The sequence below is a fragment of the Sciurus carolinensis genome, chromosome 7 (assembly GCF_902686445.1).
Source record: "Sciurus carolinensis chromosome 7, mSciCar1.2, whole genome shotgun sequence".
NCBI classification, from domain to species: Eukaryota; Metazoa; Chordata; class Mammalia; order Rodentia; family Sciuridae; genus Sciurus; species Sciurus carolinensis.
The window spans coordinates 26,357,523-26,381,631 of record NC_062219.1 but is presented as its reverse complement, the minus strand read 5'-3'; the positions used below and the strand labels follow the sequence as shown (position 1 = coordinate 26,381,631).

Sequence of the window (24,109 nt, the reverse complement as noted above, 5' to 3'; positions counted from 1 at the left end):
GAGAAAGAAAGAATTAGTAGTGAAGAGCCAATGGACCAAGCTGGGAGGAGAGTAAATAAGCAGCCTGCCCTGAAGCAGGTGGAAATGAAGGACGGCCACTTATTCATAGACAGGGTAGGCTACTTAAAAGGGCTGGCTATCTTCTACCTTATTCAGTGAAGACAGCACTAAATGGTCACACACTTGAAGCACTCAGATTTGAAATCCATCCATATTTAATATACTTCAAATGGAAAATGTGAGATTATCTTTTATTTGCTTACCTACAGTATTTCCAGAAGCAAATTTCACAGATGAATTTATCTTATTTTCTTCTGAAAGATCAGATGGTTTCACAAGTAATGGGCTGGTGGGATTAGTATGATCTAGTAGAGAATTAATAGGTAAAAAACAAACAGGAATTTGAATTGATAAATTCATAAAGCTCAGAATATAAAACTTAATTTAGATGTTCCAAATAAGTGGCAGATAAATTCATGAGTTATTAGATAAAACAATATATTTAATAAAAATAAATGTAAACCTGTTTATATAGAATTTTGTCATCTGCCATAATAAATGTTACTTGATAATGAAAAAGTTTATCTGCTTGTTTAATTTTACCTTGGTAGTGCAATGGCTTAAACAAAACACCACGTATACTGGGCTACAAAATAAGTTAATTTATGATGCTAACTCGCACAGAAAAAAAAAAAATTACCTTTTAGAAACTTTAACCAAAATGTTTAGTCTAAAATGAAGGGAAATTCCAGGAGTTCAAGCAAAACAGACAGCTTACAAAATTTACACAAAGGCCAAAATTTATTTTTACATATCTCTAGTTAAAAACTGAACACACTTTAAATATAAATTCATGATGGTGACTACATAAACCCAGGATATTAACATGCCCTTATTTTAAAACCTTATAATTTAAGATCAACAATTTCCTTTAAAAAACTCCAACACAGCCCAGTGCAGTGGCACATGCCTGTAATTTCAGTAGCCTGGGAGGCTGAGGCAGGAAGACTGCAAGTTCAAAGCCAGTCGCAGCAACTTAGGGAGACCCTGTCTCAAAATTAAAAATAAAAAAAATGGGCTAGGGATGTGGCTCAGTGGTTAAGGATTGCTGGATTCAATCCCTGGTACCAAAACCAAAAAGCAAAACCCTCTGCAATATGAGCAAACAAATGCATACAAAAACACAACTGTAGAAATCCCTAGGTTTTAAATATAAGCAATTATGAAAGAAATCAATACTTTCACAAAATAATTAATGTGTTTTGGTTGGAAGCTAAACTAAAATACAATCTAGTAACAATTTCCTTACCACTGCCAGTTCTTTTAAGTTCCATTTCCTGCATGTGGATTTTGCTTGGAGTCATACGAATGGGAACTGGATGAACAATAGCAGTATCCTAGAGGCAATGGTAGTAAATACAGATTTTGTATTTAAAATGTCAAGTTAAAACCATTAAATAACCAAAATTAACAGTAATGCAAAAATAAGATTTTCTCATTTCATTAAGGTAAACATGAAAATAAATTTTATAATTAAAAGCTCTAGAATTAGATTAAAATCAAGGTTACATTGTACATGTCAAATCATCTGATTCATTTTTATAAAAAGTACATTTTAAATTGAGTGATAAAGATTTGCACAAAAAATGCTCTTATGGGGCTGGGGTTGTGGTTCAGTGGTAGAGTGCTTGTCTAGCACCTGTGAGGCACTGGGTTCAATCCTTAGCACATGAAAGTAAATGAATAAAATGAAATGTTTAAAAAAAGAAAAAGGATTAGCCTGCCTTATTAAAAAAAAATGAGGGCTGGGGTTGTGGTTCAGTGGTGGAGTGCTTGCCTCACATGTGTGAGGCACTGTGTTTGAATCTCAGCACCATATATAAATAAATGAATAAAATAAAGGTCCATTCAACAACTAAAAAATTTTTTTTAAAAAAGCTCTTATACAAACATGATTCAAGATAATATTCAAAAGCAATTTAAAATGGTCTGATGAAATTACACAACTGTTAACCCCTGAGATTAAAGTGAACTATTTCATGAAAATCCAAAGACTACTTAAGAAAATTTGATGCTTTTTTCACCTATAAAACAAAGATAATGAGATGCCAATTTTATTGGAATAGTAGGTACAACACATCCTTTCTACAGAATAGTTCAAACTGTTTAAAACTGATTGCCTCAAATTTTAGCTCAAACTTCCACAAAGGAACCCATTATTTCAAAGAAATAAGTAAGAATCCCTAACTTACTAATTCTGTTCTTCCACCATTTCCATGATGGCAATATATCTGATATTTCTAAACTTGATGAATGGCAATTTTAGAGGAGTAAAGGAGCTATTTGTGTAGATTTTTGAAAAGAATGAAAGAGCAAAGGTAAAGAAGATGAAGACGAATGGCAGCATCTCAGAAAGGACAGGAGAAGAGTGAGGTGCCCCTAGGACATGGAGAAGCCTGGTCCTAACCCCTGGGAGAGGAATCAGAACCAGGTCAAGCATCTGACTTCACAGCAACAGACCAGCTGAAAAACCATGGTCAAGGGAGCTTGGCTGCTTCTATGAGGAATCAGTTCATACTTTGCATGTGCTACAGTTAAAAACAACTTGACACCCTTAAATTTCAAATATCTAATAATGAGTTAAATTTATAATTTAGTGTAGAGGATGCTGAATTTTAGTTTACACTGGGCACTGTTTTGGTGATAATACTGAGTTAACACGAAGCCCTTGAGAGGGAAAGTTTTGTTCCTGCATGTGGTCTCTTATTGGACAAGTTTCCTTGGCTTACTCTCATCACCTCGAAATTAAATTTAAAACAAATCCTTTAGAGCTATTATCTTCATAGTCATTCACAGTAATTTCCTGCCCCTACACCTAGGAGAATCTGAACAGGGTTAATATTTATCCAATAAGCTTAACATTTCCCCTATAAACTCTAAAATTGCAGCTATAAAAACTAATAGTACAGATGGATCAAAGTTTAGATTTCTCCTAGCAAGTGACTCAAGAAAATTTAACACTACATTTAAGATACTGTTCAAGTTATAGTTGTGAGTATAAAAAAACATGGCTTTATAAATGATCGTTTTCTTAATTCACAATTTATATTGTCATATTTTTAATCTCTGGTAATCTGGCAGATGTGAGTTGTTTCTCACTGAAGTTAACACTTTCTTTTAGTTGATGATTTTGAATGTCTTTTTGTATATTTCTTTCTTGCAGTCTGCACACTTCTGTATTGTTCGTTTTTGTTTTTTTTTTCCTAACTGATACACAGGAGATTTAAAATATATTCTACATTCTTTTTTCAGTGGGTAACAAATATATTCTTGTTACTGAGTTTTATTTATGCTTGATACCTAATTTAGTCCAATTAACTGCTTTTTAAAAGTTTGTGCTTGTAGTACCTTTGAAAAAAATATTTTCTCCTTTCTCAAAGTCTTAAAGATAAATGACTCAGTGTTTTATAATCTTGCTCTTATATTTACTATTGTATCAGAAAGGAAAGTTTTTGTTTTAAATGCAATGCCAGGAAAGCAGCTAAGTTGTTTTGTTTATTCCTCTCAAAATGTTCTTGAAAAAAATCTGTAGCCTGCAATCTTGGGCACAGTATTTTCACTATATCCATTAGATTCATTTGTATCATTCCAATCACTTAAAAATTTATAGATTACTTGACTGATTAATATATTAGTTGCTAAAATAGGTAAAACTCCCTGAAGGTGATTTTCTCATTTTCTACTTTTAGTCACTTTTTGCTTCATGTGTTTTTAACATATCAGGTACAACAGTAAATATATTTTTCAAGTGAATGTAATTTCTCATGTAATTGTATGTACTAGGCAAAACACAGCTCTCTATATTTACAACTTTAGTTGCACAAATAACTGTTAGAAGAATCAGAATTTACCATTCTAAGATCAAAGGAAAAAGAAATGATAGCACATGTAAAAATAATTTCTGATTCCAAACCCAAACAAATCAGGGGAAAAAAAGGGCAAACTTAAATGCTTTAATTTGTAACATTTAGCTAATATATATTCTGTGTGTATAAAATCAGACTTATAAAATTTAAAATAGTTGGAAATATAAGTGAGTATTTGTATTCGTTTGTGGTACAAAAAGGGGAGGTCAAGAAAATCAGGAATGTTCTATAACTTAATTCAAGTCTTCTGTACCAACAAATCAATATTCTGTAGCACACTGTATTTACAAAACTACTGATTTCTGTGGGTCTGCAATGCCTTTAGTCCAGTAGAACTACTGACAGCAGAACATGGCAGGACTTTGATAAACTTGACAGAGATGCCCAGGTCTAACCTCAGATTAACATTAGAAGTTGCATTTACGACCAACATGGGCAACAAGATAGGAAGCTTTCACTTTAAGCATTTCAGCATCCACATGAAGAACCATAAATGTCTACAAACCTCTTAGTCCTAAGACACATGTACCAAAAGATGCCAAAATAATACTTTCTCTGCTCTAAACGAGTGTCTCTAAATAGTGGGGCAGAAACAAAACTGGCCGGCAGGTTCTGCCTACCTCTTCTTATGCAGTCAGACTGCCCAAAGCCTTCAGGAAATCCATTCTAATCATTCATGGCACATCTTGTTATGTATTTGGGTGTGATTTTACATAATGCAGCACTTTACTGAATACTTACATTAATCTCATAGACCTAATTTTTCTACATGCCTTAAATCCTATTATTCCTATCTGAATCCAGTCCTGCCTACTTTTCTTTTCCATGTCAGAGAATAAAGTGTTAGAATTCTTGATCTCTCTTGCTTCAGTTAATTCACGCTGTTGTCGGAATGATCTTCCCCTTACTCCTCTCTTGCCCATCTCATCCTGGTACTCTGTGATAGCTCCTGGTGCCTACAAGGTGAAGTTCAGCTCCTTACTCTAGTTGACTAAGATTTTCTCAATCTACTTTCAACTACATTCCTCAGCTGCCACCATTCCCCCATAGGTATGTGTACCCTATATACTATCACCACAATGAACTGATCCTACTCTTGATACTCTCCCTGCCTAGATACCCTTGTCCATTTTGCCAATGTCTATTTTCAGTGAAGACTCACCATACAAATACCTCTTGTGAAATCCTTCCCCCAACACACAGGGCCAGATTAGCTAGTCAACCCTTTCTCTGCCTACAATTTTTTTCAGCTGAAAATGAAATAATTAGAATCTCAATTTCACAAGAATTCTGAAAGTCTAATACCTAACCATCCAGTGTGCGTGTGAGTTCACTGTGCTGTGTAAGTGCTACAGATCAGCTTGAAGCTTTTCATAGATTTTTAATTTTATTGAACAAGTGTTAATTATCAAGATTTAGTTTCTTTTTAATATTGAAGGGTTGGTGTGTAGCTCAGTAGTAGAGGGCTTGCCTGGCATGAGTGATAACTTGGGTTGAATCCCCAAAATAAATAAATAAATCCGTCACTGGAAGATATGTTAAATTTATATTAGAACTATAGTTTTATTGTTTTTTCTTCTCCCTTCAAATCTGAAAGGGCTTCATTTACTTATTTATAATCCTTATTTACATAAGCCTTGCAAAGGATTATCTGGGATTGTGGCTCCAGGTTGTGCTCTATAAACAGGCAATATTTCAGTTAAGTATTAAATGAAGGTTAAGAAACTGTGACTCTAAAGCCACAATTAGGAGAAAGCAAGGCATTCTCCCAATTGAAAACTTAAAGATTACAGGTTAGAGAACAAAGTTCAGAGTTAAGCTTGCTGACATAAACAGAAAAAAGGTATTTGTAGATGTCAGATTACAAATATTAAAGAATTCCAATTTTATTATTTTTTTTTAGTGGCTCCCCTCCAATTTTTTCATTTGTTCTTTTTAGATATACATGACAGTAGAGTGCATTTTGACATATTATACATACATGGAATATAACTTCCCATTCTTGTGGTTGCACATGATGAGGAGTTACCCTGGTTGTGTATTCATACGTGAACATGGGAAAATCATGTCCACTAAGAATGCCAATTAAAATGATCAAATTCAGAAGTCTAATTTCAAGTTTAAAACATCAACCATTCTTTATTTTCCTACAGCCTCCTTTCTGCCACACTAGAAATAACAAAGTATACTTTTAAATGCTCTTAAATTAGGGTATTATTTCCAAGAAGAACATCACTTGTAATAAGCTAAATATTCCTCTATATTCCTGAAAGTCATGAATCAATTTAATTTGCCTGAGTTCTAGATTTTTATATGTAATGTTCTTCCTCTGACAAATAATTATGATGCTATGTCGGATTATTTTTGCTGTCTTGTAAGTGTTAGAAAATAAAATGGTTCTTTCTATAAAAATGCCAAATTAACTGGACTATACAAAAATTAGGAGATAGAAATAATATAGAGAAAACTTAAAGCTTGAAGAAACTTAAAGGTAAAACCTTTAGTTTACAGAACTTGTCACTTCTCCAAAGATCTTAATTATGGCTGTTAATATGCAGCAAAAATTTCAACTGTTGGCTTTATTTCTCCTGCATTTTCAGATTAAAGTAAAAAAGATAAATGCTTTAAATGTAGTAGTAAGAGAAGCAAAAGGCACAGATGATCTACATATTAATCTGTCCATAAATACTTCAATAGACTATAAACATTTAAAAATGACCATATATTATGTTTGAATTCAGTGACTATAACAGCATCTTTTATGTTTCAAGTACAAATTCTTTTTTTTTTTTTTTTCCACCACACCTGATTAGCTTATTTTATCAAGTACAAATTCTTAAAAATTTTATAAGGTTGCAAAAATCCATTGATTTAAACTGAAAATATTTTATCTTGAAATGACACTTCTCCAAATCCATATTAAAAGACAAGGCCATTTTACTATTAAATTAATAATTGCTGGCTGTTAAATCTAACAATGCCTGTGTCACTTTCTACATAGCTTTCTACTCAGCTCACCTTAAAAAAAAAAAAAAAAAAAAACACACACAAAGCTATCTTTACACACTTCTTCCCTTATTACTTAATTCCTCTTTTGTTTTTGGAAAGTGATTATTAGCATGTCCTTTTTAGAGAGAAAGAGCATGTGCCGAAGAGAAAAGGCAGAGGAGTAAACAGCAATAAAAATAATTTAGAGCTAAGGTACTGAAGTTTTCCAATAACCTGAGGGACAGGTAGGACACAGATGAAATTAACTATATGGGGATAAAATTTATTTTTAAAATCAGGATATGAACTTTGTAGCATTTTCAAAGCAACACAGTAAACCACAGGAGGACAAGACAGGTTCCTTTGCACAAGCAGAATCTTTGACAAATAGCTATGTATTGTTTTACTGAACTTGATTTATCTAACATAACATACTAATTAAATAAAAGCCTATCATTTGAAGTGTTTTAAAAAAGATGACACTGCATAAATATTTACATACACAGTACATATTACATGATGTATAAGCATACAAATAATATTTACATAAGTGTCACTACATTGAAATACGCAGTATGTTAAATAAAACAATTAGCAAATGAAAACAAGTTTAACCAAATCAATTATCACAAAATGCTTCTTAGACACATGTACTAAATTTTAAAAGCATTGTTTTTCTCATCAAAAATAACTAGAAAAAACAAGGAATGGGAAAAAAAATTCTTTCCACCATTAAACACACAAAAAATTGAAAAGTCTGCCAACATTTCCCTCTAAGCACTACACTGAATCATGCATATTGGCTAAAAACCATAATGAATGGAAATTTGGGTTAATAAAATTAATTTCAAACAAGCAAGCTAAGTGATTGACTTACAGGATCAGCTGGTGCAATGTTAGAATCAAATTGGGTCAGAGTTTGTGAGCTTGAAGAGCGTTCACTAAATGTCTCCCACTGCTGAACAGACAGAGGAGAGACAAGTCAGCATGATGAGAAAGATGGAGTAAAAGATCACTGGAGAAGATTTAGCAAAGTAATTCAGAGGTTGCACTGCAAGTTGTGTTCCATAGGTCTACTGTTATTCTGTAATTTCTATTTTTCCAAGAACATCTTATGCTTATCTATCTTGGGTCATTTTGTAATATAAGGCAAACAGTTTCACAAGTAAATATCAATCAAATAGTAATTTTTTGCAATCTCTACAAAAGAGATTTAAAGCCTTACAGAATTAAAAGTCAAAACATAATACAGGACCAGATTGTGAGTGATATAAATGGCTACCAAGGAAAATGTAACGGGGTTTGTCTTGACTGGAAGAAAAGAGTAACTTCAAATCCTTCTCTTAAAATGCAAATGTTAACACACTGATTTGGTGACGCTAACAAAGTTTTGATCAAAACAAAGCAAGTCAGTGTGACTTGCCAGTGCGACCCCTGAAAGATGATTCTATTATGTTCGTGCACATATTTTATACATTGCATAGATATTTAATAAAATATAATTGAGATAAAATGCAAGGAATTCTGGAATTAATATATGTTTGAGCTTATGTCAACCTGTAGCAAGTCAACCCCTGCAATCAGCACTACAAACAGGGCCATGCTAGTCCACAAGACAGAAATGCCAATCAGGCACCCCCCTCCCCATGCTAGAAAAATCAGAATGCGGCCACAATGAGAGCAAATCAAGCATTTGAGTATGTGTTATATATAGAAGATGTATATGAAATACTACTTATCTAAAGAGGTACACAAAGAAATATCATACCTCTTAAAATAGTGGATAATTCAATATTAATTATAGTAAATTCCATTTGTTTTGGGGATTTTAATAATATAGTATAGAATTTTTACATCAAAATTGTCAGTTAAATGATTCCTAAAAATTATCAGTCATCCTCTGAAGAGGGAAAAACATCTACACATATACAATATATACACACAAATGTTTACACACAGACACACAACTACCCCATTAATCAAAATTCTTTTTATAATTCAGTTTTGGAAAGTATAGTTTTATGCTTCAAAGTTCAATTTACTATTTAAAATAGTGATATTCAATTTGAGAAGACATGTAGAAGTTAGCAAAAGGGTACACTGTTAAAAAATTATCTACAAAAATGGGCAATATAATCACTCAATAATTTTTTAAATAAAGATTATTTTTAGTATGAAAAACAAGATAAACAGAGAAATACTGATACACTCAAAGTGTTTTAGGTATAAAAGCCATAATCACTTTTATCATGGGTTCAGGGAAGTGACTTGACGATATCTGTTAATACAGTTGTTTTCTTCTTCAATAATTATTGTTGCCAGGATTCATAAGGAATTTTTAAAATCCGAATTAACTAGAAAAAGTTCAGATGCAGAAAAGTTTTGCAAAATAGAAGGCATATACTAATACTCTGCTTGGGTGTCATGAGGTTTGTCCTTAGGGTTTTACAAGACTATATGTAAACAACTTGGAGGGCAGAGAGAGACTCTCGACTCTTCATGACTTTAGTCAATGGTTAAGAGCACAAGGCTCTGGAACCAGACTACTGGAATCCTATTTAGGCTGTGCAAACTTGGGCCAGCAACATTCCATAACCTCTGTGTACTTCAGTTTCACCACCTGTAACATTATATTAGTACCATCTATCTCATAGGAGTGTTCTGATGATTTAAGGAGTTCATATATGGAAAGAGTTTTCTGAACAGAACTGGGACATCAAAAGTGTTCAACAAATGTTAGGGATTATCATTAGTGTTACCCCCTATAGTATCTCATCCATATCCACAGGTGCTGAATTAAAGTTGAAAAAACATTAGTGTTTTGGTGATAGACAATGAAAATAAAATCTAAAATTTATATCTTGAGTAGCTTATTAAATAGGTACCATTAATATATCTCAAAATCAATGTTTTATTAGCATTTGATTTTTCATAAAGTGAAAAAAATTACCAAATTTTTTGTCTTGTTAGCAAATACTAGAAAATAGAACTTGGAAGGAATATTTAAGTAGGCAGATGGCAACTAGTGGAATCAGAATTGAGAAGGAACATCTAGCTCTAATCTTTAATGAACACAAAACTTCATTTAAAATGAACATGGGCTTAGGAATTGAGATTATGTACAAGAACTGTTCTTATTTACAAACTGATAAAAGTAGACTAATAATACTCCTTTTATTCTGATAGTGCTTTTAAAAAATGATAGAAATGTAAATGCAGCACAAGTAATAGTTTCAAGAACACTAACCTACTCTCCATAAACGTTCTACCAGTCAATTTTTCAAGGGCTTAATTCCTCTCTCCACAAAAACACTTATTAGTAGGTTTACATCCAATGGTAGGATGTACGGTATAATGTCACAATGCTTAAGGCACAGTCGTGGCTGTGGTTAGGTGTTTACAAAGCAGTATCAAATAGTACAAAACTGCCAGTTACTTCTGTTTTCCAATTCTCCCATATTAATATAACTAGGGTACTCTTTAATTCAGTACTTTTCTGGCTTTAAAGAACAAGGAAAGCCCAAAAGCTTCCTGAAAGTTAACAAACTCTTAATTTTGTAGCACTACCTAAAGAATGGTAAACAGAGGAATCCTCTATTAACAATATATTTTAGTTTGGAATATTCTCTTTATTCACATAGGGAATTGCTCTAACAGGCTGGAACAGTGGTTTCCAAATGGAGTTCTTCAGAACACTGAAATTTAACAGAGTAGCCTCAGAAGGTGCTTCAGGGGAGGTGGGGCCTTAGGCCCTCTTCCTTTATTCTAAACAGAGTGATCCTTTTACTATTTTATATGACAGAATTTCAAAGTCATTGGAGACCAATGATTTGCCCCAAATTCTACGCTTGGTCATATTTAGTTAGATAAAAACACTCCTTTTTGTATTGAATAAACTAATTATAAATAGTTTGGGTCATAGAAAATACGTTTTTCGTGTGGAAGGCTTGCCTAGCAACATCCCATCACTTCCAATCCTAAGATTCTAATTGTAATATCATGTGCCTTACGTATAAGGACTGAGATGGCATAACCCACTGGACAAGGCAGCTGACTACATATCGAAGGACTTCTATTAAAATATTAGCTCTTAAATCTCCCTGGAAATGAGATGTTGGCTGAGTCATTCACTCTGACTTTTAACTTCATTCGTTTGCCCCAACTCACAATATTTTAATGGGGATAAACAATGGAAATGTATTGTATGTACATTAAAAACCTCAAAAAGTCACTTCATTACAAACATTTATTTATCACAGTCATATCAACTATGCATGCATGCTCAAAGATCTCTATACTGATATTACCCTGTTTGAAATTTCTTACCTTAAAAATGCTAATTTTTAATTTAAAAAAAAAAAGGAAGCTATGCTAACCTCACTACTTTGATTCAGCTCTGGCCAAGTCTGGTTTAATGATGGCATTGACGGTGACTTGCTTGGAGGTGCTTCAGCAGGAGAGCCTGAATAACCTACCTCACCTGGCTGGTCTCCAACATCTGTAATTTAAAACAGAGGAATCCTCTATTAACAATATATTTTAGTTTGGAATATTCACTTAAAAAAAGCTAACAGATGGTTTTCCTAAATAGAAATTTATAAACTGATTTTCCTTATGGTCCCAAAATAAACATTTTAACCACCAGACAATACTCATTCATACTACTTACAGTCTACCTGAAACCATGGGTTTTTTTTTTTTTTTTTTTTAATGAAAATAAATTCTAGTTAGGAATAAGCAGAAGAGTGTTATACACAGTGATAATGCAAGAGATTGAATCAGTTTCTGATGGATTTTTATCAGTTTCTCAAAGTATATTCCTTGTAATACTCATAACTAAGGTGATTTTCAAAAATTAGATTTTTTTGCTCAGGTAAGTTTGGAGGATACTATAATTTCCCGAGGAAGCACCCCCATGCATATCAAGACTACTGATGTCCAGTAGTAAACAAACTAAACATTTATAAACCAGTTTTCCTAAAACATAAATGCTTTTCATCAAATAAAATTCTTCAATATTCCCTTGAAATATACTTTGGAAGCTACTGATTTATACTCATTAATGGACTTTTCTCTTCAAATCTTTCTTGATATCAAAAGAATGGACAACAAAAGGACAAAAGGAATTCTCGGTAATAAGCAAAAAGCAAAATATAAAACTTAAAAAACTTTTTTTTTTTTTTCAGTCCTAGGATCAAACCCAGGACAATGTACATGCTAAGCGTGCCCTCTACCATTAAGCTCTACCTCCCAGCCCTTAAAACTTGTGTTTTACAGACTTAAACCAGAGAGTTACAAATCTACGACACTAATTCAAAATGATTTTTAATGTATGTTAAAGTATCATATTCTATTTTAATTCCATTTGAGCCTTCATTTAAAGTATCTCTAAAGTTACACTTAAAAACAAAAGAAATTTCAATGGTAACTAAATTCGCTAATTTTTTAAGGTTTATACAGTTTTGAATATAATTCCAATCAACAGGGAGTATGTAATCTGGTTAGACCATGTATCATCAACATGATTCCATTATCGGTCTCTGTCTTTCTATTTGACCATGGGAAAGTTGAGTAAAACAGCACCCAAGTTTTTTAATCACAAAGAAAGACACTTGGTATTAAATGTTAGCTCTATACTTCAGATTTCTAAGCACACAGCCGTATAATAAACCTACTAATATATAGCTTTCTTTTTTTTTTGTGGTGCTGGAGATTGAACCCAGGGCCCTGTGCATGAGCTAAATCCACAGCCCTATAGCTTTTAACCTTTCAATCTAGTCATAAATCTTTCACACATTAGTGCCTAACATAGGATCTAATACAGAGTAGCACTCATTTATTGAGTAAACTGCTTTTTGTGTTCTTCATTTTAGTCACTCTCCTTTACTGTCATTTTCTTAGAACCACAACTAACTATTGATGGTTGGAAAAGCTCTAAAAATTTTCCTTCTACCTGTTGTGTTTCATGACTCTCAAAATATTTCCCTTTTACATACCTTGTAATTTATACCTTGATCATTATACCACACTGAAAGTTCTATAGTCCAACATTACATTTTGACTTGAACTGTATTTGTATTATAAGATGAAAATACGTTCCTATTTCTTTCTGAGTCCTATACCTTCACAATTAATAGTGACAGGGTAGTGCAGAAGCACTAGAGTTAGATATCATTATATAAAGTGTGCAGAACTCAAAAGTTCTTAGAGAACTAGTTGAAAAATATTTATAATCAACAGTAATAGGTTATTCCTCATTGAATAGTTTTAGGTTTTTGTGGGAACCTTCATTATGGACTGTTTTCCCCCCATGATAAAAAAGGAAAAGGAAATTAGGGAAAGGAGGATAGTTGCTGTAAATATGACACTGACTAAAAGAGAAAAAGTCTCCAGGATGATATAAAATGAAGACGTATCTTTATAAGAGACCCCCACCCCCTGCCAAAGCAGGTGAGTATTAAAAATATTAAGTAAACAGTATTAACTATGGGAAGATTAGTTTTCAAAAGAACCAATTTAAAGTCAAACTCTATTCTTTTCAACATCATCTTAGAGCCTTCTGGTTTGACTTTCAAAATCTCAGTTGTCATGATGTTATTGTTTGACAAATTCAGGGCCAGACTATACCATACTCTCACCTCAAGGCAGTTATAATTTGGGAGAGATTCAGAGACTCTCTCTCAGTCACTGGTACAAAGCTACAGTGGATCTAGTCTCTCATTTCATTGAGAAATTAAATACTACTCGCCCAAATAATTATACTTTATTATTAATCCAACGATTATTTTCCTAGAATCTCAGTTCTCGAACAATGCTCTCCTTTTGGGAATCTTTACAGTTCTTGGGGGGGGGGGGGCACCGCCCCAAAATTTTGTCTGAAAAGTCAAAATTATTCTTCAAAATTATAAATTTTCCTCCTGTGTTGATATTGACACTGATGCTGAAAAACAATAGTGAGTATAAGTACTACTATCTCATCAACAAGAATCAAGGCAGTGATACAAAATGTATTATTCACCCTCACATATATAAATTTAATTTTTCTATAATACAAAAATGCATGCTTTCTCACTGCAGAATTTCACTGCATAATGAAGTAGTAATATTTAATTTTAATAAATCTCAGCACTAAAAACACAACTTTATAATACTCTGTGTCAAAATGGGAAATATACATAAAGCACTTCTACTGCATATCAAGGTACAATGGTTGTCTGAAGAAAAAATACCTGGGTGATTCAGCTGTAAGTTGAACTGACCACTTTTTACAGAATACCATTTATCTTAAAGGAACAGTCTATAAACTGTAAGTATTCAGACTTAGGTATTAGGCAGACAATTTTCCAAAAATGAACAAAGTGAGCCTGTCACTTCAAGGAAAGCAACTATTTCAGTATTTGTTACCAATGACAAATTTCAAGCTTTTAGGCAAAACTTATAATTTTGAAAAATGTGTATATATATCCATAAGTGTTAAGTGTTTCCTAGCACTTAAAGACTTCTCTGATAAGATAGGTCACAACACTAGCAAATATGCTTTCTGCCAGGCCTGGTGGTGCCCACCTGTAATCCTGGCTACCTGGGAGTCTGAGGAAGGAGGATTAAGTTAGAGGCCAGTCTCAGCAATATAAGAGAAAACTTGTTTCAAATTAAAATATAAAAAAATAAAAAGGGTTAGGGAGGTAGCTCAGTGGTAGAGTACCCCTGAGTTTGTACCCTGGTACTGCCAAAAAAGGGAAAAGATTTTTGATATTTTATAATGAAATTTCTCAATATCTAAAAGATCTGCATATCTCAATGAACTCATTTTTATAAATAACCACTATATTATGATACAAAATCACTCATGGATAAAGGGTTCATTCAAAGTACAAGGCAGATCAATGAATTTTAATGTTTAACATTACAAAAAATTCTTTAATATGGTTTCTGCTTTCACATTGCAAATAACCTTTAAGAAATTACCATTTGTGTTTTGATGTAGTACCAAAGAACAGTATCTGAAAACACTATATAATAATCCTTCCTTTTACTATGTGAGGCTAGCTTTTCTTTATGCATTTTAGGAATTGGCAACCTTTTTTTCTTAGACAAAGGGTCAGATAATAATTTTTTTAGGTTTTGTAGGCTGGATACCCTCTACTACAACTATTCAACTCGGCCACTGTAGTATACAGATAGTCAGACAATTTGTAATTGAATGAGTGTGGCTGTATTAAAGTTTTATTTATGGGCACTGAAATATGAATTTCATTTTCCTGTATGATGAAATATTATCCTTTTGTTTTTCTTCAATGATTAAAAAAACATTCTTAGTTTGCACAATATACAAAAACAAGCAACAAGTTGAATTTGATCTGCAGGGTTTAGTGTTTGATCCCCTGATTTACCTCAAAACAAAATAAGATATCCAAAAGATTAAATGTAGAAACAAATATAATGATCTAGTTGACTTCTACTAGGTAGATATTAAAAATAAGATTTGCAAAAAAATAAAACAATGTCATCCTTTTCATAATTGCTTTATTTAGAGAATACAGTTATTTTCCTGAAGATATTTATACTAATACATAAAGGGTGTGTTGTTGCTATTTTAAAATAAAGTAATAAGCACTTTTTAAATGTTGGGGGTGGAGAGGTAGGAAAAAATTAAAATGTCTCAGTTTTAATTTCTAACAGGATGACTACTGATAGATCTTACATGAACAAAGACTCCTAGGGCATAATTTATAAGGAAAAAGGGTCCCGAGATTAATAACTTGAAAAAATTCCTGTCGCAGAAAATCCAAAAAGCATTTCTGGGACAAACTAGCAAAACTACCATTGCTTCTTTCCTACTTCATATATATAACAACCAACAGCAGCAGGTAAAGAGCAAAGAGAACAAATTACCTATATTCTAGAAACCGACAATCTTGAGTCTGAGGAGAAGCATTAGATAAGGAAATATATTGCACCTCCTTCAACTTTGCTTTCTGTAAACACTCCAGCAAAGAGCTTCCTGCCCTCCCACAAATGTCAGGCTTCATGACTATCCTTCCGGAGGCAGGGGTGTAGTTTTACTCTTACCTGATGCAGTGTTCCAACCTAGCCTCCTGCTGGAACACTGTGTCAACCCTGCCTCCCTCCTGAGGGTTCTGCTCTGCCCCTGACATCATCAGAGCATCAGGGCTGAAAAAGAAGAGCATGAGCCTAAATTATTTGTTAAAGTTAACCCCCAAAGGGCTTTTACGCAAAGAAAGTCTTTCCCTCAAGGTATAAAACTGTGACTGGAAGAGACAAACCAGTATGATCACACCAGAGAACAACTATTCTGGTTTATTAATACTGGCAGCAGTTTTCGTACTTCTATCCTTCAAAGAATCTGGAAAGTTCATGGGTTCAGTCCAGTACAATGTACTTGCTGAAGAGCTTCTTTACTAAAGAACTTTAGTGTTGTTCTAAGTTTGTAACTATCCATCCTAAATTTCTTTTTGTACTGTACTTAGTATATTGAAATGTATTTCAAAAGTGACTGCAGCTCTCGTTAGTCTTCTACAACTATATGCACTACTCTGAAGTCTTATGGTTTAAAATTTATTTTGCAAAGAAATCAGGAAGTTCTTCAGTCAAGAGGGCTCAAGGTTCTAACTTCATTTAAAAGCTTCATGAAGGCAAAACTATATCTACTATTTATTCAAAATGTAAACATTATTCTTATAAGAGAAAAAATTTTAAAAAATGGGCTTGAATGAATTTTAAGCCTTCAAGGAAAAGTACCAATAATAACTTTTCCATTCTTACTTAAAATGTAGAGATAAAAGCAATGCACATACAGAAAGAAATTAAAGACTGAACTTAAGATATGCTCTGTTTTGTCCTGAGTGATTTTACTGGCATCAAAAAACTAAGATCTATTTAAAAAATGAACTCCATTTCTCTCCAACACTCCACAAAATGTAAAATTTGTTCAGTTAACAGATTTCAAGATGGTCTATGTAGAAATCCATCCATTTTAACTTAAAATCAAAGATTTTTTTTTTAATGAAAGTAAAATTGTTCCCAACCAGATCTGAAAGAAAAACATTCACCCAAAATTCTAATTTAATTGTTCTCTGCGCTTTCACAATACTGATGAATATGTGATAGCACCTATAATTTGACTCAGCTATTATATTAAAGATACAGAAGAGGTTCCCAGTATCAAAGGATAGCTTAAAATGAACAACATCTCCCTAATTTAAACTACTTAAAATAAGAACTAGAATTTCAAAAAGAGGAAAAGAAATATAATTGGGGCTTTGTCTTAAAAACACAGAAAATTATGGAAATGAGTATAAAGAACCAAGAATGAAAAATGTTAATTTTGAGAGGCGTGTAATTTGGAAAAATTAAAAAGTATTAATTGAGTTCATGAACACTTACTGAGAGCCTATTAAGGTTCCAGGCTCCTAGGATACAGCACTAAGCAAGAATACAAGACTCTTGCTCCCACAGAGTTCTCTGAGAACAGAACTGTCTTTTATTTCCTTTTCACTATCATAGCACAATAATAAAGAAAAAGTTCACTTCTGAAAAAAACAAGAGTATCATTAATTATTTTCAGGGAACCTTATTAATTCACTAATACTGAAACTATAATTTCTTAAAGCACTGACTATAATTATCCTTACTGTTTTTCTCCTTTAAGTATTATCTACCCTGGTTTGTCAATGTCTTGGATCTGATGAATTGTAATTACTCCCACCAATTTCATTAAATGGTGCATTTTTGCCAACAGTTGTGATTTACTGTATTAATTTTTCAGTTTTAATATATATCTGGAAAGAAATGATACTGTTGTTAAGAATTGTTTGTGTATGTACGTGTGTATGTGTGTGTGTGTGTTGGTGGGGGGCTTTGAGAAATAATTCCTTGAGTGTAATGTTGATGATGAGTATTAGTGCATATTTTCATTATATTTTTCTCTGTGGCTAATAGCACTTGGATAATGAATTTTCACAAACGAAGATTCTGTGTTACTTTTAGTGGTATGTGTGTGTTCAGGCTATTAAAAAATTTTGGGCATATACAAGAGATGCTCTTAACAGTAATTAACTTGTATAAAGGTAGTCTCAATTTATATGGATTTCTAGAGTAAACTATTCGTGAAAAGTTTCATGTGCCTTCTCTTCCCTGGTTTTCAAAAATATTCACATTGGAAGTACTGCTTAGAGTTTGGGGAATATAAGCTATGCACCACAGATAAAACAATGGAACATGCCCATGTTTAATGCATATAGCTATGATTATGGAGAAGACAGGAAACACACTCCTTTATCTCTTTCAGTATCTTAAACAGATAATTACATGAGCAGTGTGTTATGGAAACAGAACAGTTAAAAAATACCTGCTCTGTCAGTCATTTAAAAAATTTGTCTATTTATGTATTCGATTTGCACTCTGCTAGGTACTGACATACAACAAACAAAACTAATCTACTTACTATCCCCAGAGCTTCAAGTCTAGTTTGAGAGAGAGATGAAAATGTATCATATAATCACAAAAAACCATGTAAAACTGCATCATTCTACAAAGAAGATTACTTGGAGACAGGTTTAAGATGTACAGCACCTTCACATTTTTCCCCCTTAAGGTGTAATACTGTAGCAGGTTAGTAGGTTACCTTAATTTTTTTTTTTGAAAGAAGATAAACATTATTGAATCCAGCTTCAGACACTGTCTCTACAGATGAATTTTTAGAAACCTTTTGTAAAACAAATACCTAGTGTCTCTATTTCACTTGCCAAATTTCAGTGCTGATATTACATATTTTAATTATGTTTACCTAAGTACTTCTACCTCTGATTCTTAATTGTTTTATCTGCTATTTAATCCCATAAATCTGCTCAAATTATTTTTGAAAAAATACAAATTTATCTTGACCCATGTCTATATCCTGGAGAAAGCCAACTTGTAACTCCCAAGAGCTGTAATTCAAGTCACCAACTGTTCACCATCTATTTGACTGACTGAGTGATTTATTTACCTGGTGCTGGGGACTGAACCCTGGGCCTCAAATATGCTAAGGCAAGCACTCTACAACTGAGTTGTGACCTTACCCCTTAAGAGTTTTAAATTCAAAGTATAGCACACTTGTACAGGTAATATTTTAGTTTTGTCCCAACATCACAAACTTACTAAAACAAACTGCTATATTTTCAAAGGCAGAAAAGTATCAATAAAACTATCTTATTTTGAAAATGTACAAAATTAGCATTTATCTTCCAATAATTTTTACTGAGCAATTTAGTATATGCCTGCCAACACTCTAGGTCCTGAAGATACTTATGAGTATAATACGTTTCATTTTTTTTTTAAAGAAGCTCATAGTAGTTGAAAGGTGTAAAAATAAAAGATAAAAGAAACAAGATTCAGTGTGATATGTTCCATTCTGAAAAGTAAGTAGAAGATGCTATGAGAGATCAAAGAAAAGAAACTACCCTGGCCAATAGTCAAAACAGCTCCAAAGCAGGGATAACTATGATCAGCAAGAAGAAACTATTTGGTTATTTCTCCCTTGTGCACTTTCAAAAACACAGCTATTCATAATAATTTTTACAGGCAATGAATGACCCACAGTGGCACTGGACAATTTCTACATTAAAAGGGTTTTGTGTCATATGAATCCCAGGTTTATGATAGGTGGAATAAAATATATATTTCTTTCCTCCAACCCCTAACTTAACAGAATTCCAAAATTTATCACTTATAAATAGACAAAACAGATTGGCATTTATGTGGTTAAAATGTTTATAAAAAAGTTAACCAGAAAACCATGTATTGGGTTGGGGATATAGCTCAGTTGGTAGAGTGCTTGCCTCACAAGCACAAGGCCCCAGTACCACCAAAAAAAAAAAAAAAAAAAAAAAAAAAATATATATATATATATTTATTTATTTATTTATTTATTTATATATATATATATATATATATATATATATATTTAGTCTTAAGTTTGTGACACCTCTAAAATCATAGTTAAAAAGCGATAGTGCACAGATATACAGGCAAAATATCAGAGCCTCTGACATATGTGTGTATGTCTATGTGTGTGTGTTAACAAGTATAAAATTGGACAAAAAGACAAATGCCCAGAAAAGAACTACTTTCTGAACATCAGCCTTAAAATTCAGCAGATGATATTTACAAAGGCAATGATTTTATTCAAATTAAATAAAAGAAAAATCCACTAATTACATGCAAAAGCCAGATTCATCTGTCTGAATATACAAATGACAAAACCAAAACAAGCCTCTAGAAAATGACATGCAAAAGATTAAATTTAACTTATATCATCTCCTTGTATTACTACACTATCAGTTTTCAAAAGTATCAGTCATATAAAAACTCTAGATCCAAGATTCAATTTTTTTTTTTTTTTTTTAAAGGTGCAAGGGATCAAACCCTGGGCCTTGCATATAACCAGGCAAATACTCTACCACTGAGCTACACCCATAGTCCTAAGGCCTTTTTTTTTAAACCAAATAATACCAAGAGTCTGGGGCTATCGCAATTTTTTCTTTTGGCAACTCTCATGAGTTAAATAAATAAGTTATTGGTTTATTTTTTAAGTAGATAAATCAAAGTGCTCTGAAACAAAACCACCTAATGAAGACACAGTATTTAGCTTTAGTTCAAGTTAGAGGTTAACTGAACTTTATAAGTACCTGAAATAATAAAATCTTAGGATTCCCATAGAAAAATGCTCCTAAAAAAATAAAATCAATGCCAAACTAAACAACCCACTGGTTGACAAAAGGTAAGTGTACAGGTCAATGTGAGGAGCATCCATTTCTATATCAGGTAGAGAAACAGGAAAAAGTAGAATATATGGCTGGAACTTGCCCAAGGTCACAGGCATAACTGGCAGAAGTAGAAGCACATTCATATTCTTGACTCTTTCTCTTCACAAAAGTAATTTCATATATATGATTCCTTTGGTATAACTTACACAATAAAGTTAGACCATACACACTTCAGGGTTAAAGTGATGTTGCCTAAAAAATGTCCATTTGAAAGCCAAATTCTGTTTTAACTTCTCCAAAATATAATATCCCTTCTGTCATTATCATCAAAAGAGAATTTAGAGGCTGGGGATATAGCTCAGTTGGTAGAGTGCTTGCCTTGCAAGCACAAGGCCCTGGGTTCAATGACCAGCACCACACAAAAAACAGAGAATTCAGATAGGAAGATCGAAGACAACAATTTGGCTTTAAGTAGGCTCAAATTTCCCTTTATTGATTCAGAATTTAAGAAATGCTAATTTTTACTTTTTTGTTTGTTTGTTTTTAAAGAAAGCTCTCAGTAAATACAATCATTTAGCATTCTTGCTAACAAAACAGGCAGGAGGATTCTGAGATCAAAGCCAGCCTCAGCAAAAGTGAGGTGTTAAGCAACTCAGTGAGACACTGCCTCTAAATAAAATACAAAATAGGGCTAGGGATGTGGCTCAGTGGCCGAGTGACTCTGAGTTCAATCCCCAGCACTCCTCCACATAGTATTATCTAATATCAAACTCAAAATTTCCAGATTTCCTTACAATCTGCAGGAAGAAAGTTTGGTGTTTTTAAAGGAAAATGCTTGTGTTTGCAAGGGTCTAATGATAAATCAGATGATTTCCTTTCAACAAATTAAGAGGCATTAAATAGAAAAACATTTATAATGAAGACAGATTACCCACTTCAGATAATAAATAATGCAACTAAAACAGAGAAATAACAAAATTGTGAAGTGCTCTTCAAATCTCAGCAAGTCACAAGTTAAAGATGAAACAAGTGTATATGTTCTTTATTTTTATTTTTAAAACCAACTAAAACACATCCAAAGTTCAGTCTACTTGTCTTATTCAAATGGCAAATCTATTTGCTTCTGATGGAAAGTCTAAGATATTAAACTACGTTTTAACTTATATCTTGATTTTGTTTCAGAATCAAGAGTTATATTTATTAAGGCATGCACTCCTCCGGCTTCCAATCTTACCTGCTGAATCTTCCAAATCAATCAGTTTGGGCATTAAGCTCTCAGGGAGTTTTTCTGGTAAGTCATAGCCATTCTTCCTAGCAACCACCAGATGAAAAGCAGCACAAAACTCATCCAGTGTCAATGCACCATCTTTATCAAAGTCTGAGAGTTCCCTAGAAGACAAACTTACTATGAACACAACCATACTCTGCTTTGGATTCCATTTTTTCTCAAAAAGAGGAAAGAGAAGTATTTTCCTTGAAAGAGTACAAAGTCTTGAGGTTTAAATCCCACAGACACAAAGATGTGCAATAAAGCAAATATGTCAAAATGTTAATCATAGAATCTAGTTGGTGGGCATCTGGAATTTCTTCAACTTTCCTATATGCTTGAAATTCTCATAATAAAATGCTGAAAAACAGTGCCAATAATTAAGGTCACCAAAACTGACCTTTAACCTGTGTATTTAAGTAATAAAGTTTAAGTAATAAAGTAAGCTGTATAAAATAAAGCCATGGACATTCTTTAAAATTGTTTTTATTGTTATCAAAGTTCAACAAGTATGTACTTTAAAGCACTGAATAGAACTACAACGCTTAATACACAAATGTAGGCCCCCACACTGCTGTCCCTACCATTTCCTAGATGTAAGGTCACCTCTTTTGTATTTATTGCCTTCATCTAAAAAAAGGCATGAATGTTTGCTAGTTCTTGGTTTCTCAGTTTTAGGCACAATCTAACTACCTCCTATTACAGTACTCTATACTACTAAAAATCTATTACAAAATAATTTAGAATATAGAGAGGTACATTGAAACAGAGTAGAAATGTTTATCTGAACATAGGTTTCAAAACATAATTTGAAATTGTACTTGTGTCCCAGTGGCCAATTCCAACTATGTGGCAGCTAGACAATTTAAGTCTATGTTTAACATGGGAGCTAAGCATTACTTTTCAACTTAAGGCCCGGTATAGAACTTTAATATATATATTAAAGTTGTCTACAGCCATACCACCCTGAATGTGTCTGCTCTCATTAGACCTTATTAAACTTGATAAAAACCAAAAGTGATAAACAACAACCATGTATACTAGCTTTTATTCCACACATTCATTATGCCTGCGACAAGAGCTAATATTGTTTGAATTTTAGAGTTTACAAAGAATTTCCATACCACTTATTTCTACTATGAAAGATGTCCACATTTCTTTCCTAGAAAGTGAGAGAGAAGTTGGCTATTGTAAGGCCATACTGAATTCTTTGAGAACATTTTTGAACAGGCTAGTCTCATAGTTTTAAGGTTCTGAAATATACCCGCTGGAAACTCCTTTGAAACAACCCATATTACCCAACTAATGATACACTCCACTTACCAAATATGAGAAAGTTCAAGAATAGGAAGTTTTGATTTTGTAAAAAACTCTTTAGCTGCAGATCCTGAAATATTAAAAGAGTGTTAATGTTATTCTGAACATATAGATCTAAAAACAGAATGTGAGGTAAGATTTTTAGACTTTTTTTCATTGGGAAAAAGTAACTATTATTGTGAATGTCATTTTTTTTGGTCCTCAGTGATTGATTATAAACTTTTTAGATAAATAATCTTGGAATTAATGATCTTTTATAATTAAAATCTGGGACCAATAAAACAATGTCTTTGAGATTATGAAATTGAGATTGTCCTGTTCCATCTAGAAGAACTTCTGTTTTCAACAACTCACCTGGAATAAATCCGTTTAGATCAGGCTGAATGGTTTTAAACTGATTTACATAATACTGTCTTTGTTCATCTGTTATTTTCCAGGGATCATCATAACTACTGGATTGCCTACGAATTTCATTGGCAGTTGTAGCTGAGGCTACAGTTCGTACTGTTGTCTGGTCCTGCAATGAAACATTTTTTCCTCAGTACAGTATCTATCTATATGATTATATGGACCAAGATTGCTAGGTTACTCATCCTTGACAGTAAAACTTACTTTTTTTGTGGATATTTAAAATGTAAGATGTCATCGGCAAATCACATATTTGTTAGAGTCAGGTTATTGGATATGTTGTTACACAATGATTATATAAATGTGTAGAATGATAGCAATTATGTAAGCAACAGAAAGTTATGAAAAATGTGCTAAGGAAGCCAAGCAAATATATTTCCAGATGCAGAAATCTTTCCAAGCTTCACTAGGAAATTAGAAACAAATAAATCAGCCAA

The 24,109-nt window shown here is 32.8% G+C and overlaps 1 protein-coding gene across 6 annotated transcripts in view; it reads right to left on the bottom strand.

The window, feature by feature from the left end:
* Reps1 (RALBP1 associated Eps domain containing 1) overlaps nt 1-24,109 on the bottom strand; it is an 81,101-nt gene that overhangs the window by 17,375 nt on the left and 39,617 nt on the right. For 3 of the 6 annotated variants that reach the window (XM_047557318.1, XM_047557319.1, XM_047557321.1), the window contains exons 6-12: nt 23,619-23,781; nt 23,271-23,334; nt 21,915-22,069; nt 11,291-11,412; nt 7,792-7,872; nt 1,310-1,397; nt 264-365 (exon numbers count right to left, since the gene is read on the bottom strand). In XM_047557318.1, coding sequence (XP_047413274.1) covers nt 264-365; nt 1,310-1,397; nt 7,792-7,872; nt 11,291-11,412; nt 21,915-22,069; nt 23,271-23,334; nt 23,619-23,781 — 775 coding nt within the window. The remainder of the gene's footprint in view (nt 1-263; nt 366-1,309; nt 1,398-7,791; nt 7,873-11,290; nt 11,413-21,914; nt 22,070-23,270; nt 23,335-23,618; nt 23,782-24,109) is intronic. The other 3 variants (XM_047557322.1, XM_047557323.1, XM_047557320.1) reach the window with 2 other exon arrangements.